The sequence below is a fragment of the Malaya genurostris genome, chromosome 3 (genome assembly GCF_030247185.1).
Source record: "Malaya genurostris strain Urasoe2022 chromosome 3, Malgen_1.1, whole genome shotgun sequence".
Classification (NCBI taxonomy): Eukaryota; Metazoa; Arthropoda; class Insecta; order Diptera; family Culicidae; genus Malaya; species Malaya genurostris.
Window position 1 is genome coordinate 181524706 of NC_080572.1, and position 16574 is coordinate 181541279.

The following is a 16574-nucleotide window of genomic DNA, read 5'->3' on the forward strand; positions in this document are numbered from 1 at the left end:
GATAAATCCCCCTGAAAGCCCTAATATCTTAATATCAACAAAATTTTGTAGAAAGTACTTTCAAACAAATTTGCATAGGGCACCATACCCACAACTAAATAAAAATTAATTATGCAAAGTATTTCCTGAAAAGGGTCGCCGAAATCCAGTTTTCATAAGAAAACATATATTTAAAATTTATATGGCATGTTCTACAAAGTTGTTTATTAAAAAAATTTTTCTGCATGTTTTATGCCTCTGTCGTTTCATATGCAACTACTTAAAACCGTAGTCGAATGAATCGCCTACGGTAATCTTCAGGAGAGGAAGACTCTTTTTAAACATTGTTGTCCTTACTAATACCATACATATCGATGACACTCGCAATGATGAAGTTTTTATTCAGTTCATCAGGTTTCAATACAGTTCGCCGTGGGATAAAATGATAAGTGGGTGGGGAAATGGAAAATTAGGTCTGCAGGCTCTCAAAATACATACAGTATGCATATAAATATAACATAAATGTAGAATTAGAAATGAAACTACAGCCTAACGTGATTTCGTTATGCTCTCGAAATCCGAAATTTGTCAAATAATAGCAAGGTCAGTATAGTAAGGAAACTCGTAGTCCTACGTCAATAATAAAAAAAAAACATAGACTTTGCGAAACTGTCGATCCAGTTCGTCGAAATCAGAAAATGTCTATGTGTATGTAGATATGCATGCGACGCAAATGTGTCTCCGTTTTCCTCGATGAAAGTTTTCGTAGTTCTATAGACTGCTACTAAATTTTATTCGGATTATACTTTCAGTTTCGGAGGAACGAAGTAATATGTGCTCAAACAGAAAATATAGATACAGGGTGATTTTTTAAGAGCTTGAGAACTTTTTTAAACAATAAAACGCATAAAATTTGCAAAATCTCATCGGTTCTTTATTTTAAACGTTAGATTGGTACATGACATTTACTTTTTGTAGATAATTTCATTTAAATGTTGACCGCGGCTGCGTCTTAGGTGGTCCATTCGGAAAGTCCAATTTTGGGCAACTTTTTCGAGCATTTCGGCCGGAATAGCCCGAATTTCTTCGGAAATGTTGTCTTCCAAAGCTGGAATAGTTACTGGCTTATTTCTGTAGACTTTAGACTTGACGTAGCCCCACAAAAAATAGTCTAAAGGCGTCAAATCGCATGATCTTGGTGGCCAACTTACCGGTCCATTTCTTGAGATGAATTGTTCTCCGAAGTTTTCCCTCAAAATGGCCATAGAATCGCGAGCTGTGTGGCATGTAGCGCCATCTTGTTGAAACCACATGTCAACCAAGTTCAGTTCTTCCATTTTTGGCAACAAAAAGTTTGTTAGCATCGAACGATAGCGATCGCCATTCACTGTAACGTTGCGTCCAACAGCATCTTTGAAAAAATACGGTCCAATGATTCCACCAGCGTACAAACCACACCAAACAGTGCATTTTTCGGGATGCATGGGCAGTTCTTGAACGGCTTCTGGTTGCTCTTCACTCCAAATGCGGCAATTTTGCTTATTTACGTAGCCATTCAACCAGAAATGAGCCTCATCGCTGAACAAAATTTGTCGATAAAAAAGCGGACTTTCCGAATGGACCACCTAAGACGCAGCCGCGGTCAACATTAAAATGAAATTATCTTCAAAAAGTAAATGTCATGTACCAATCTAACGTTTAAAATAAAGAACCGATGAGATTTTGCAAATTTTATGCGTTTTATTGTTTAAAAAAGTTCTCAAGCTCTTAAAAAATCACCCTGTACATTCATTTTAATCTGAAACCACTAAATCGATTTCCATAAACTTGGATTCCAATTAAAGGTCTTCTTGTCTCATAGCATGCTTTTAAATTTTATCCGGATCCGACTTCCGGTTTCGGAGTAACGGAGTTAAATGTGCAAAAAAATTTAAAACAAATTTTTCTTAGAAAGCTTTACCGATTTCAACAAACGTAACTGTAATTGAAAGTTCTTATCAAATGTCAGATTATCAAATTTTGCCCCGTCCGATATTCGGTTCCGTAGTAACGGGGTAAAATGCTTTACATAAAAATGGAAAGAAGTGCTTTCGATTTTCTCGAAAATCACGCTAAAATTCAAACGAAAGGTCTCATGTCTCATATCCTGCTGTTGAATTATATCCAGAACCAAATTACTGTTCCGAAATAACGGAGTAAAATGTGCAATACAATGGAATAAGTACACTCCACTGAACCAATTTTTACAAACTAAGTCGCATAGCCAGCTGTGATTTTTTTTTTCCGGATCCGACTTCCGGTTCCGGATTCACGGGGTACGATTGAATGAAAAAAGCACACTAGATTTTCTTGGAATCCGGTTTTGCCTTTCTCATATAGAAAGGCTATGCAATCACTGTGAAAATCGACTTTTTAACCGAGGCCCGGAGGGCCGAATGGCATATACCATTCGACTCAGCTCGACGAACTGAGCAAATGTCTGTGTGTGTGTGTCCGTCCGTGTGTGTGTGTATGTGTGTGTATGTAACAAAAATATGCACTCACTTTTCTCAGAGATGGCTGAACCGATTTTCACAAACAAAGATTCAAATGAAAGGTCTCATAGTCCCATAGCCTGCTATTGAATTTCATTCCGATCCGACTTTCGGTTCCGGAGATATAGGATGATATGGACCAAAAAAGTGAAAAAAATATGCGCTCACTTTTTTCAGAGATGGCTGAACCGATTTTCACAAACTAAGATTCAAATAAAAGATGTTATGGTCCCATAGCTTGCTTTTGATTTTCGTTTGAATGTAACTTCCGGTTCCGGAGTTATATGGTAATATGTGAAAATTTGAGAAAAAGTTAACACTCAATTATCTCTAGAACAACTCAACCGATTTTCGCAAACTTAGATTCAAATGAAAGGTCTTATAATATCCTAAAAATTTGTGGAACATTTTATCTGGATCCGACTTCCGGTTCCGGAACTAAAGCGTGATAAGTGGAAAATTACCAATTTTATTAGTATTTTTCCACGAACGATGGTTAAAAACAGGTACAAATCCCATAAAACTGTCTGATAAATTCTTCTAGTTTGCAAAGCTTGTTAGTTTGTGGGCATAAAAGCATAATTCGGCACTACTGGTCCCCTCTTTTACTGTTCCGAGAGCACCGAAAGTGGAGAAGAAAAACTCCTAAAACTAAATTCACTTCGATTTCTCTGCGATGCTTGAACCGATTTTCATAAATCTTTATTTGAATTAAAGTTCATACTGTCTTTAAACCTACTGTGAAATTTCATCCGGATCCGACTTCCGGTTCCGCAGTTACAGGACAATGAGTGTCAAAGTTTTCAAATCGCCATATAGAGTGACAATATGTACAACACCGAAAGAAGAAGAAAACACAAAATGAACAAGGCGTGCTTTGTTCTATTTCGTACACGTTGTGTAGTGATGTCAATAATAATAATAACAATCCTACTACATGTTTCATGCTGCTGATTCATGCTGTTTAGCTTGACTTACATATGCAGAAGTAACAGAAACGCAGGTTCATTTCGTTAGATTTAGTTTAATTGGTTTAAACGAAATAGAGCATGAGGTAGTAAGTATAAGTTTAACTACGTTCAAAACTGTTCCAATTTGTAGGTCATATTTGTTGGTAGCAAACGAACCAACTTCGGCTATTCCGTTCATCTGAATCCGGTTTCGGGAGAATTGGAAATAGTGATTAGAAACTGCAAAAAGGATCTCACTCACTTTTCTTGGAGATGGCCGAATAGATTTTCACAAACTTATAGGTTCAAAAGAAAAGTCTTACAGTTTCATACGGAATTCCTTAATTTGTTGTGGATACTACTTTCGGTTCCGGAACTACAGGCTAAACAGGATTTATAGAGTTTGTGAGATTAGATCCGAACAAATTATCCTATTCCTATTCAATAAACAGTTGTTTTTGCGAATTTCACGGTTATATTTATGATGTAATGAGTAATATGAGAAAGGCATCATTACACCACTAGGTGGATTAAAATAGGTTTTTGTAAACTTTGATTCAAATGTAAGGTTTTATCGTAACATTAGGCCGTATGAATAAATGTGCTTCACTTCATCAGCAAACACACGAGTAGCAACCTCTACAGCCTACCTACCGAAAATATGTAGTAAACACTACAGTTTGTAGCATGTTCGAATAATGTTGCTGTGTAGTTAAGTCTCTTCTTTTGACAGGAACGTGATCCACATGTAGCATTTACTACCGAAATTAAAGTTTGCTACGTTTTATTCATTGTCTGCTATGAAATTTTATCCGGATTCGACTTTCGGTCCCAGTGTAACGAGGCAAAATATGTAAAAATTATGAAAAAAGATGCTCTCGATTTGCTCGAAAGATGATGGAATAATTTTCGTATACTAAAATTTAAATGAAAGGTATGAAAAACAGAATGTAAAAAGTGCACGCGAATTTTTCGGACACCGCTTAAGCGATTTTTGCAAACTAGTTCATGAAACAAATCGGCCCCCAGTATCCGGTTCCGGATGTACCAGCAGTAATGGCGGTTTTTTTATGCGGTACGTAAACTCGCATAAAAAAGACTTCAGTGTATATGTATTAATATAGACACGTAAATGTGCATATTTGTGTGTATCTTTATACATATATAAACTGGAGATGTGAATGTGCTTATGTATATGTATATATGTGCATATATGAATACATACCTTATGATCAAAAAGAAACAGGAATTTTCATTTTAAAATTCCCGCGCTTGTCCAATCGGTAAACTTTTATTCTCTCAACGTTGGCAACACTTTTATACACATTCTCTCAAATTTTGACGCATATCGTACGATTAGTTTTTGTTGGTGTCTATACAAAGAAGTTGAAAAATTTTCATGTGGCGATTTTTATAATGGATGAAAATTTAGAACAACGTGCGTGCATCAAATATTGTGTTGCAAATTGATTTAAGTGTTCCGAAACGTTGAAAATGTTAGAAAAGGCCTTTGGTGAATCGTGTCTAGGAAAAACACAGGCATATGAGTGGTATAAACGCTTCAAAGGTGGTCGTACAAGCTTGGATCATGATGAGATCCCTGGCCGCCCAACAACATCTGTTACTGAAGAAAACATTGAATCGGCGAAGCAAATCGTGTTGCAAAATCGTTTTGTACCGATTAGAGAGATTGCTGAGTTGTTGGGCATCTCTTATGGATCAGCCGAACACATTTTAACTGATGTTTTGGGTTTGAAACGCGTCGCTTCTCGGCTGGTGCCAAAAAAGCTGAATTTCATTCAAAAACAGCGTCGTGTTGATGTGGCCAAAGAGATGATTTCCAATGCAGATAGTGACCCCACATTCATCGAATGCATCATAACTGGTGATGAGGTGTGGATCTATGAATATGACGTCGAAACCGCACAACAATCGAACGAATGGCGCTTCGAAGGCGAGCCGTTGTTCTAAATTTTCATCCATTATAAAAATCGCCACACGAAAATTTTTCAACTTCTTTGTATAGACACCAAACAAAAACTAATCGTACGATATGCGTCAAAATTTGACAGAATGTGTATAAAAGTGTTGCCAACGTTGAGAGAATAAAAGTTTACCGATTGGACAAACGCGGGAATTTTAAAATGAAAATTCCGGTTCTTTTTTTATCATAAGGTATATACATATATAAGACGCGTAAATTGAGTTTTTTTTTGCAATAACTTTATGTCTGCCTATCGGTTTATGCTGAGCTGCAGGTGACACAACAAATCAACATGAACTGTTATGCACTGACGAGTCTAAGGCGAAACGTAAAGTCAATGTAAAAAATCTTTGACCCTAACCCTAAATGTTAATCTTGTTATCTAATAGCCATATAAATTTACTTGGCTATAATGATACCGGAAATAGTTTTTAGAAAATCTGTAAATGAACTAGCATCAATTTCTTATATTAGTGACTATGAGAAAAGCACCATTACACCACTGCGAGAACTGAAACAGGTTTCATTAAACTGATAAAAAGCAAAAGCTTTTATCTTTGTAGTTGGTATAGTATTATATGTTGTGCTCAGTGTTGGTGATTGCCGAAAATTTGACAGAAGCTGCTATATTGCTATCTATATTGTATACAACATTTTCAATCCGGTAGAAGATGCTACAAGAACTCGAGTCTCTCAATGCCTGAGAGCCGTGAGAGAATTTTGCTACATTTCTTTGCTCCACTTCATACTCTGAGTATTTCACGCCCTTAAAAAAATTTACAGTCTGATAACGATCGTTGCTGTGTGGAATTTTCCAAGAGAGAATCGCAAGTTGACAATTATCGCAGAAAATCGAATCGACGATTCAACTTGATGATTCTCATACTAGGTTGCAATATTTCGAAACCCTTGTAAGGAGCATTCACAGATATTTTCATAAACACAACTTATACAAAGGTTATATGTACATAGTTAGAATAATCGGCAATAGTAAAATGATTCTATCGCAATTATCAACTGCCCGTATAGAATCGGATCGCGAAACGGAAATAAGCGACCGTTTGTTGCTTCAGAGAGGATCCCCACAGCAACGTGCTAACCTTTGATTCTCAGAAATGTCATCGAGAGAAATTCGCTCTTGCACTGCTGTCGATTCTATGTTAAATGAGCCATGCCGGGTTTTTGTTGTTGCGATGATATCCGTCTCTCTTCGATGGCACTGATTCAATCGTGTGAAGAGTTGCTGGTGAGCGTTTTTTGATACGATAAAAGCGGCCCGCTGTCACGACGCCATCATGATGAGATCAAAATCGAAACTCCAAAATCAGCTGATTTCAAAGTAAACAAACAAACAGTAATAAATTTGTTTTACGCATTTACCTTGTTTAGTGCACGAAAATTAGTGAATTTTGGGTCGACTCTCTCACAATAACTTGCCAGTTTACCTAAAATACAGCAGACAGTGTTTTGGGACATCAAGTGGAGATAATTTTCACAATTTGAGAGTCGCGATGAGTATCAAAACATCACAGTTTTTGGGGCTCGAAACGCGAGGGGCTCAACGTAATCGGTATACTTTCAAATGGCTGGTGCTCACATACCGGTGTCAGATGGGTGGATAAAAGCCATCCTTGGTTGGGTTTGCGCAAGACAGTTCAATTCCTTGTAGAACATTGGCAACGTACAAAAACTAACAGGCAATATGCAAACCAGTTATTATACGTCAGTTACAATAATATTTTTTGCCTCTCAGGCTATGCAATCACTTTAAAAACCCGACTTTTAAACCGAGACCCGGAGAGCCGAATGTCATGCACCATTCGACTCAGCTTGACAAACTGAGCAAATATCTCTCTCTCTCTGTGTCTGTGTGTGTGAGTGTGTCTTTTTTTGGGTGTGTGTGTGTATGTAACAAAAATTTGCAGTCACTTTACTCGGAGATGGCTGAACCGATTTCCAGCTGTCCTAGTTCCAGATTTCCTCTTCAGGAAGCATCTAGAATAGTGTTTAAATACTCCTGAATAGTCTGAAACTCAGAATATTTTCTCAAAGATGGTTTGGTCGATTTTCATTAACTTAGGTTTCAGTAGTAGGAGTTACAATCCCAAATAAAATTCCTGATTTTCATCTGGATCCGACTTCCTATTCCGGAGCTATTGTGTTAAGCGCTACTTAAAGCGACGAAGCAAAAGAGTAATAATTGAAAACTGTTTCAATTTGTCGGTCATATTTGTTGCTGGTGATATGAATTAGCTTCGGCTATTCCGGTCCTCGAAATTGGGTTTCGGTAGTATTGGAAATAGTGGGCAAAAACTGCAAAAAGGATCAACCTTACTTTTCTTCTAGATGGCCAAATCGATTTTCACAAACTTATTTAATATTCAAAAGAAAAAAACGGTTTCATAAAGAATCCCTGAAATCGTTGTGGATAATACTTCCAGTTCCGGAACTATGAGATGTTCTGATTCGTAAATTTTGTCTAGATTACGTTCGAACAAACTTTCCTGTTTCTATTCAATGGATAGTTGTTTTTAGAACTCTATAGTAATATGTATGATGGTATGAGTAATATGAGAAAGGTATCATTGCATCACTAGGTGGATTAAAAACGGTTTCATGATATCCTATGATTAGTAACAACAATTTTTTGGACTTTGTTCAAATTATTTTTTTTTATTTAAATATAGCTGTTTTTTTTATTTATCAGCATGCCATCTATCCAAACAAAATTTTAGTCTCCTTAGTCAAATCAATTTTTAAGCGTTAGTTAGCACGATAAGGATTTTCAGATGATGCCTCGTATTTTCCACATTCTTATCTCCTTCAAATGTACAGCGCGGAAACTTCTTTCGAACACTAATCAGTACAGTGTCGTAAGATGAAAAAAGTTATTATTTTGTTTATACTAGCGCACCTAGTGCTTGGTGCGAAAAGATATTGCATACCAGATATCAAGGTGAGAACTCTGCAAACCAAACTCGATTCCGTTTCAACCGCTTAACTTGTTTTGTAGGCAAACTGGTTCAAGGCACATGAATTCTGCACGACTTTGGGGATGGAGCTGATCTCGATTGAATCCCAAGCTGAGCATAATGCACTGATCAAGTTCATCAGGTCGACCGATAAGTTTTCCAATGCTACCCGATTCTGGATCGGCGCTAGTGATCTGGCAGAAGAAGGAATCTACACTTGGATCTCTAGCGGTAGACTGGTCACCTTTACAAACTGGGCAGCCAACGAACCGAACAATATAAACAACACCGAACATTGCATCGAGATAATTCACAATATCTACATAAATCAGGTTTGGCAGTGGAATGACATGGAATGTCGTAATGAAATCGCCTATTTCGTCTGTGAAAGTGAGGATATACAGTGCGTCGATAATTTTTAAACACTACAAAATAAAAATCACTAGAAATTGCGCCCTCACTACTCGTGGTAACAGTTATTAAATATATTTATTTGCATCATATTTAACTCGGCTTATAGTATTGTTGGCCGAGTACCAAATCGACCCTGTTTCGCCTCCCAATATAACTTTGACAACACATTTGCCAACGGCACTTGGCCTGAAATAATGAACGCTTAGCTTTCGTTTCCCAAATTGGTAAATTTTTTGACTCACGGTTGGATCGTATATTTCTTAAGCATTTCATGAGCCGCCGGTTCCATCCAAGGAAAAGTAAAAGTACTTGCGCCGGCTGCCTTCAGGATGTTGGTATCAGTAGCACTGGGGCAAATCGCTGCGAATTTTACGCCAGTTTGGTTGTACATTAAGTCAGACTGTATATGAAAGTAAAAAGCTGATTCAGACTAGAACTAAAAGTAAGAAGGTTGTCAAGCACCCCAAGACTTCTAGTGAAACCTGTCACACCATGTTTAGAAGCAGTGTAGGCGGCAGCTACCGGGTAAGGTTCTAATCCTGCAATCGATGAAATATTAACGATGAAACCTCCCTTTCCCGATTTCTCCTTGGTCATCAAATCAACCGCGATCAAAGAACAATCGATCAAACCAATCTAGAACAATGAGCTAGATGATTTTGATTTTTAAATTTTTAACACATGTAAATACCTACCAAATTTACACCTATGCATCGAGCTGGTTCGCACTCAAATACTCCAGCCGAGTTCACCAGAATGTCTATTCCTCCTAACCACTGAATGGCATCCTGGCGCAAGGCTTTCTCCAGCTGCGGTTTTTTGGTTACGTCGCATTGAGCATAGTACACGGAAGCTTTCGGGTAGCATGTCTTCAGTTGCGCTTGCTGGGCTGCATCCAGGCCAGTTGTGAGATCCAACAAGAGAATTTTCTGAGTTGTCGTTTTCACATGCAACAGAAAGTGCAAAATTTCATTGTTTAGAAACAATCATATATTAGAACACAATATGAAACAAGATTTTTTAACATACTAGAGCATTTCACTGAACCACAATAAAAAAAAGATTCACCCTACCGATACGCCGTTTTTGAGTAGCTCTTCGGCGGTTGCAAACCCGATCCCATTAGCTCCGCCGGTAACCACAGCAGTCTTGTTACTCAATGACATGATCTACTAAGAAAAAAAACTTTTAGACTTTCCAGAACGAAAGACAGACCTTAACTAAACTGTCAAACAGTTTTCACTCGTTTCGCTATTTCATCTAGTGTCGATACACTAACGCACCAGCTGATTAGAATACTTGCACAGAATTTATTTATTTAGTGTTTGTACTTGTATCACCTGTTATTTCCCATATTGCTTGTTGCACAGTGGTCCAAAATACGAGACAATTCTATAACTAAACCATAATCATTTGTCTTGAAAGTCTTTGTTTGAATTTGTCCTTTTTGTGGTTATCTCGGATAATTTGTTTACTTCCAACAGCTAGTTCAACCTAACAAAATTGAAGATAACTGAAAAAGTAAAGTCTTTGTGCTGCATTCCTTTCATGTACTTGATCCTCTATTTCAACAACTTCTGGGTACCATTCATGATCTCAGAACTGACATGCCACCAAACAATGACGAGATCCTCAGCTATGGGAATAATTGCTCCGTTTATTCTTGATAATATGACGAAAAATAAACCGTTAATCCCACAAAAATATACCAACACATATGATTGCTTCGGTTCATTGAATCAAAAGACATATTTAGAATACATTAGAACACATTGTTCTTCAAATGTGATCTGATCTACTTCGAGTTTTCAAGGTGTTTTTGATAGTTTTTTTGATACCTCTAAAAAAACATGTAGTCGTCATGTCACAGAAAGTCATTATATTGCAAACTGATCTTCAAAGCCATTTCGGTTTGGCGAAATATTATTTTTCGGAAAATATCTTATAAATGACTAAGAACCGTAATCCATGAGTGTCACCGGTAGGATAGTTTTGGCCCGATTGTTTTTAATTCTTGAGGGTTTTTGTTTTGACATGAAACCGTCTTATTTAACTATGGGGTACCTCTTCAAAATTGTGAAAGAGTGGAAAGAACTCAATCGTGAATATCTCGAGTAGTACTAAACACAAAACCATAATTCTTTTTCCATGTCATCAGAAATATGATCAGCAATTTATTATTAAATGTTCAAGAGTGTTAAATAGCCATAACTCAAAAATCAAGTTTTAACATTTTTTTAGAAACAATGAGGAAAGCTAATCATGCTTGCTTACCTTTATTATACCAGTGATGACGATTATGTCCCAATGTTGAACTAGGCAAATATAAATGGTAAAGCAACCGGCATTTAATCGCATAGAAATCGAAAATCGATCATTTCCAGAGCAAATAAAAATCATTTTCATTGACTCAAAATAGACGAAAATGAAAAGAAATAAATGTCATTCTTAGATTCGCTTGCAAATTATGAGAACGAAATCCATGTCCAGTCAATGACATAAGCGGAACAAGAGTTTCACAATTGTGTTCTTTTTTTCGTTTGCCCTTTCTGTCATTTTCGGTTTCCCGTGGAAATTACATACTGTGCAGTGTTATTTAACCAAAGCAGTATGAATCGATAATGACAGGAAACGATTCATAATGACTTTTACCTGGTAGTGCTTGAATCTGTAGTAGTTTTGGTTTCCAAAGAGGATCTGGGGTGTAATTACCTCGATTTATCATATTTTAGACACTCTATAGCTTAACGTCAGATTTTCAATATATCGATGAAAGAATGAGAATTAAAATTCTACTAATTCTCCTTGCAGACATTAGTTTAGTGTCGGCATGTCATAGAGGATCGAGTGACATTGGCAATTATACTCTCTTTTGTTTCAATGAGCAACGAAAATGCTTCGTCTCTCTTTGTTTGTTTTGGATGCGGTCAGCTACGAATGAGGCAATAAAAACCTAGTAGTGCAATGATGCTTTTCTCATATCAATCATACTATCAAATGTAATACTGTGGTATTCTTCAAAATAATCTTCTTCGATTCTTAAAGCAATGACCGAAATCGGTTTGTTTGATCGTCTACTGACGAACTACTTCCGGAACCGGAAGTCGGATCCGGATTAAATTTTAGAATGCCATATGGGAGTCAGCACAGGACCTTTCATTTGAACCGAAGTGAGAAAAATTCGACCTCGAAAGTCGGTTTTCAAAGTGATTGCATAACCTTTCTATATAAGAAAGGCAAAACGAATATGAGGCTGTTGGATTAAGCAATTTTAAGCTATGTTCCTTTCCTTTTGTACTTTACACAAGGACTTTCCACCAACAGAAGCATTTACAGACTTTTCGCGTTCTATAAAGCCTCAAACGCTCAACTAGCAGCAGTAACAACAGATTATCAGTAATCGCATTCAGCTTCTAAATACTTTTGGATCTGGTTCCAAGGGCTTAAGGGCTGAGGCCAGTAGGTCGAATGACTCGCTGTGCGTATTACATTTCTCTCCATGCTCTCTCGTAAATGTGCAAAATGACTCTCGATGTGGCCGGGTGGCCAAGAAAGTTTTGATATTTTCGGTTACAAGTTTGACTACATCACATAAAATCCAAGAAAGCTGCCGCTTGTTTGGCAGCCTTTTTGAGCCGATTTTATTTCTCTCTCATGTTTCGTTACGTTACCAGGGAACTAAAATGGCGCCGACAAAGAAATCGACTTACCTCCACAAAAATAACTTTCACTTAATTTTCATCGCAACAATTTATATGTTTTTATGCCTTAATCGCATCTAAATTAAATCATCTAAACATTGTCAGGATAGATTTTTGATCCATGCTTTTGAAGGTGAGATATTCAATGAACAAGTTGAAAGTTGCCGTTTTCAGCTATGCAATTCTTCCTTCAGAAAAAAGACTTTCCCGGCCGCTAAAGTCAAACAATCATTCTGAAATTTTCACTCGATAATCTAAACTCATTTTCTAAGCGATTGTCAGTTGGGTTTTTTGATATTCGTCACCGTTTATAAGAAAATCAGATTTGAAGCGTGAAAATAGCCTTTTTCAGTATAATTTCAGAGTTCAGAGGTTCAGAAATTAAAACTATGACTCTGGAACTGAATCCTAATTCTACATTCTGAAACTGATACCTTGCTAAGATGTTGAAACTGAATTCTGTTCCTTTATTCATATTCGAAATTTGAGTTCTCAATGCTGATTCAAAATTTCAACTTCAGAATTCTAGAACAAAATTCAGGATTTCGATTTTTCGATCTAGATTCTGAAACTAAATGATAAATCTGAACTCCGAACCGGAATTTCGGAACGGAGTTCAGTTCTTGAACTTGAATGAATTAATGAATGTATATTTATAAAAATTCTAGAATTTCTGGATCGAAAATAAGCTCAGTTTAATATCTCTAGAACTAAATTCAAGAACTGAACTCTTGATCTGGATTCCTAGCCAAAATTTTGCAGCTGAATTCTGAGCTTGTTCTATATTTCGAATTTATTTCTTGAATTCAGTTCAAGTTCCTGAATTCTGGTTCAAATGAAAAAATTATGGCAAAAAGTACATCACAGTTATAAACATCGGATAAATTACGCAAATCTGATCTTTTTTGAACCATTAAAAAATTCCCAAAGGATTAGGCGAAGTTTTCCTTTACTGAGTATGTGAAAACGCAAAAATAAACTACTATAACATTATTTGGTGTAGTCGTACTTTAGTATAGAGTGAGGGAAGCATCAGTTTTATTCGTATTCGGGTCCTCCAGTTGTGTCTGGGACATTATCTACCTTTTATGAAAAAATAATTATTAGGCTGTAGTAATTAGAAATCTACCATTTTTCTATGTCTCGAGCTTGTAATTCATTCGCTTGATTTCACCTCGACCTGCTTTTCCCGGATGGGAGAAAGGGTAGAAATTGATGCGATGTACATCGATTTAAAAGCAAATTGTATTATACGAGGTCTGTTCAAAAAGTACTCATTTTTCTAAAAAAATATTTATTTATTCGTCTACATCTATATGGTCCCCTTCAAAGTAATCCCCCTAGATATAATACACTTATGCCAGCCTTTTTTCCAGTCTTCGAAACACCTCTGATAGTCACTTTTTGTAATGCTCTGTAGCACTCTCTGCGATTCTGCCTTTATCTCTTCAATCGATGAAAAACGCTGTCCTTTCATGGGTCTCTTCAACTTTGGGAACAGAAAAAAATCACACGGAGCGATATCTGGTGAATAAGGAGGTTGGGGCATGATTAAATGATGGTAATGCGTTTGTTTTTTTTATCAAAATTCAGCAGTTTTGGAACGAATTTTGCTGCCACTCATTTCATGCCCAAAACATTTGAAAAAATGTGATGGCATGAGCCAACTGATATGCCAACTTCATCAGCAACTTCTCTAATAGTGATTCGGCGATCATCCATAATCATTTTTTTCCACTTTTCCCACATTTTCATCGATTATTGACGTGCTGGGTCGACCGGAGCGTTCGTCGTCTTAAACGTCTTCGCGGCCATCTTGGAAACGCTTATACCACTCGTAAACATTTGTTTTTTTTTATAGCAGACTCACCGTAGGCTCTCTGTAACATTTCGCACACTTCGTTACACTTTATTTCATTTTTCACGCAATATTTAATACAAATTCTTTGACTCTTCAATTCTTCCATTGTTTAAACTAACAAAAATCGCCGAGCTCAAAAAACACGTCTACACCAGCCGCTACAAGACAGAATGTAAACAATGAATCCAACTGAAAATTTCACCATATATTAGGGACATATGTACCAATACAATAAAAAAAAAATTTGACCACCGGACTCTCCAGACGCGCGCAATTAAAAAATTCCGGGAACTTTTTGAACAGACCTCGTATACTAAGTTCGTTCAAAATGAGTCTCAATCTTCGATTTTTTAACCTAATATTGGATTCATTGAGACTTTTGTCGTCAGATGAAACAATCAAACAAATAAACAAATGAAATCTGAATTATTTTTTAGTTGTTAAGATGTTTCATGTCCCCTGTAATTGTCGCAAGGATTGTTCAATTTTTTATGATTCTTGTGATAACACATATCGATATCCACGAACAAACATCATAGCGAAAGTTCCTTTAAGATAAAATGACACCTTATTAATTTTGCGCTGAGAATGAAATACTATTTGCCGCCTTCACGTATATTTGTAACATATTTCACTGACATTTCGAAGGAAGTTGAAGAAAAATGGGCACACAAAGTCAAACGGACTGGTTTCTGTGATTCTATTGGAATTTCGGCTAGCCATTCATTACTTCAAATATGCTAACATTTGCACATCGGGAGTGTTGAAGTAGTTTTACTGCGCTGAAAACATTTTGCACCGATAACCATTATTTGCTCCGAACCATTGTTTGATTTAAAACCAGCATACTGTGAAGTAGTTACATCTATTTTTTGCTACATCATTATTGTTTTTCCCTCCACTTGAACAACTTGAACGTTTCGCTTAATTGTAGGAAACTATTTTTTACTGGCGACGTGAAATTATTTCACACCATTAAATCGAGTAATTGCTCCAATAGTCATCTCATCAATCGAGTCAACACATTATTTTACTGATTGGTCGGACTTAAACCAACGGGTTGCGTTGCAGTAGAGTCACCTCTTCTTGTCTTTGAGCGAAAAAACGACTCTCAACGTTACTTGTACTTAAATCATAAGTTCCTTTCTTTGGAATCATTCCTAGCGAATGCAATCGCTCGAGGTAGACGTATTATAATCGACATGAATAAATGAATTAGAATGGTAAAATAAATTGAATTTAAAGTTTCCTATGAAATAAAGATATTGGGTATACTCACACTGCATCATCTTTGGGCTATCTCTCACCGCGCGCGTGAACATAACAAACAACGTCGATGCAACAAGCAACTCGTTTATTGTCTCTACTGGTCCGAACCGATATCTGCAATACGTTGTCTTGGACACCAAACAAATTCACTAATAGTCAAACAATAACCCTTTCTCTCAAAAGGGCACTATCCCAAGTATGTGTTAAGTAGCTAAAATCGAATTATAGTCCTCAACCCAACTCAACCTTCTCGAATTTCTGTCGTGTTTCAGCCATATGTATTTTTTCGTAATCATTAACCTTTTGTTTCGTCCAAAAATTCTGAAAAACTTTAAGTTGTACTACTAAGATGCACTAGAAATACAATTTGAACTGTTATACATTGATGATTCGAAGACGAACGTGAATGAAAGACTTTTAATGGAATTGCAGGTAAAACAGAGCCTCGTTTAACAAGCCGATTTCAACAAGTTCAAGTTCGTCTGAGCCGATTCTCACAAGAAAGTTTCAGTCGATTTTTGAAAATTGTTTAAATATTTTTTAAAATGATTTTAGATCCGATTTTATGAAAGTACGCAAAATTCTAAATGATGAAGTAGCCAATCAAATTTCTGATAAATATTAACAAACATGAATTCACCAAATCAATCGGACCAACCGTTTTTGAAATATGGCAATTGTACCAATAGTCATCCTAATAGTAGAGTCACCATATTATTTTGCCGATTACTAGTCGACTTTCCATCAATGAATTGTGATAAAATCGGATACATCGGATCTTTGCTTCGGCTCGAAGACATAATATCACAGGATCACAATTTCGAAATTGAGTAGACTTGGATTCAATGGACCTTTTCTTAATTGGCTGTGCTCATATTTAACTTATCGCGACATGTCAGTGGAAATAGGA

At 36.6% G+C, this 16574-nt stretch overlaps 2 protein-coding genes across 2 annotated transcripts; one reads left to right on the forward strand and one right to left on the reverse strand.

Annotated features, from left to right (window-relative positions):
* The first annotated feature begins 8325 nt into the window (after nucleotides 1–8325).
* Nucleotides 8326–8841, forward strand: LOC131434123 (C-type lectin 37Da-like). The gene is made up of 2 exons (XM_058600766.1): nucleotides 8326–8403; nucleotides 8461–8841. The coding sequence occupies exons 1-2, from the start codon at nucleotides 8326–8328 to the stop codon at nucleotides 8839–8841; spliced, it is 459 nt and encodes a 152-aa protein (XP_058456749.1).
* A 27-nt stretch (nucleotides 8842–8868) lies between these two features.
* Nucleotides 8869–10065, reverse strand: LOC131435374 (alcohol dehydrogenase 2-like). The gene is made up of 5 exons (XM_058603187.1): nucleotides 9907–10065; nucleotides 9529–9762; nucleotides 9296–9469; nucleotides 9076–9233; nucleotides 8869–9019 (listed from the first exon to the last, which is right to left on the reverse strand). Exons 1-5 carry the CDS (start codon nucleotides 9997–9999, stop codon nucleotides 8899–8901), a joined length of 780 nt encoding a protein of 259 aa, XP_058459170.1. The 5' UTR covers nucleotides 10000–10065; the 3' UTR covers nucleotides 8869–8898.
* Nucleotides 10066–16574: the final 6509 nt, after the last annotated feature.

Coding starts and splice junctions, on each gene's coding strand:
- LOC131434123 (XM_058600766.1), top strand. CDS start 8,326: ATGAAAAAAGTTATTATTTTGTTTATACTAGCGCACCTAGTGCTTGGT. Junction 8,404..8,460: donor ATTGCATACCAGATATCAAG/GTGAGAACTCTG, acceptor CTTGTTTTGTAG/GCAAACTGGTTCAAGGCACA.
- LOC131435374 (XM_058603187.1), bottom strand. CDS start 9,999: ATGTCATTGAGTAACAAGACTGCTGTGGTTACCGGCGGAGCTAATGGG. Junction 9,470..9,528: donor GATGCATAGGTGTAAATTTG/GTAGGTATTTAC, acceptor TCATTGTTCTAG/ATTGGTTTGATCGATTGTTC. Junction 9,020..9,075: donor AAGAAATATACGATCCAACC/GTGAGTCAAAAA, acceptor TCATTATTTCAG/GCCAAGTGCCGTTGGCAAAT.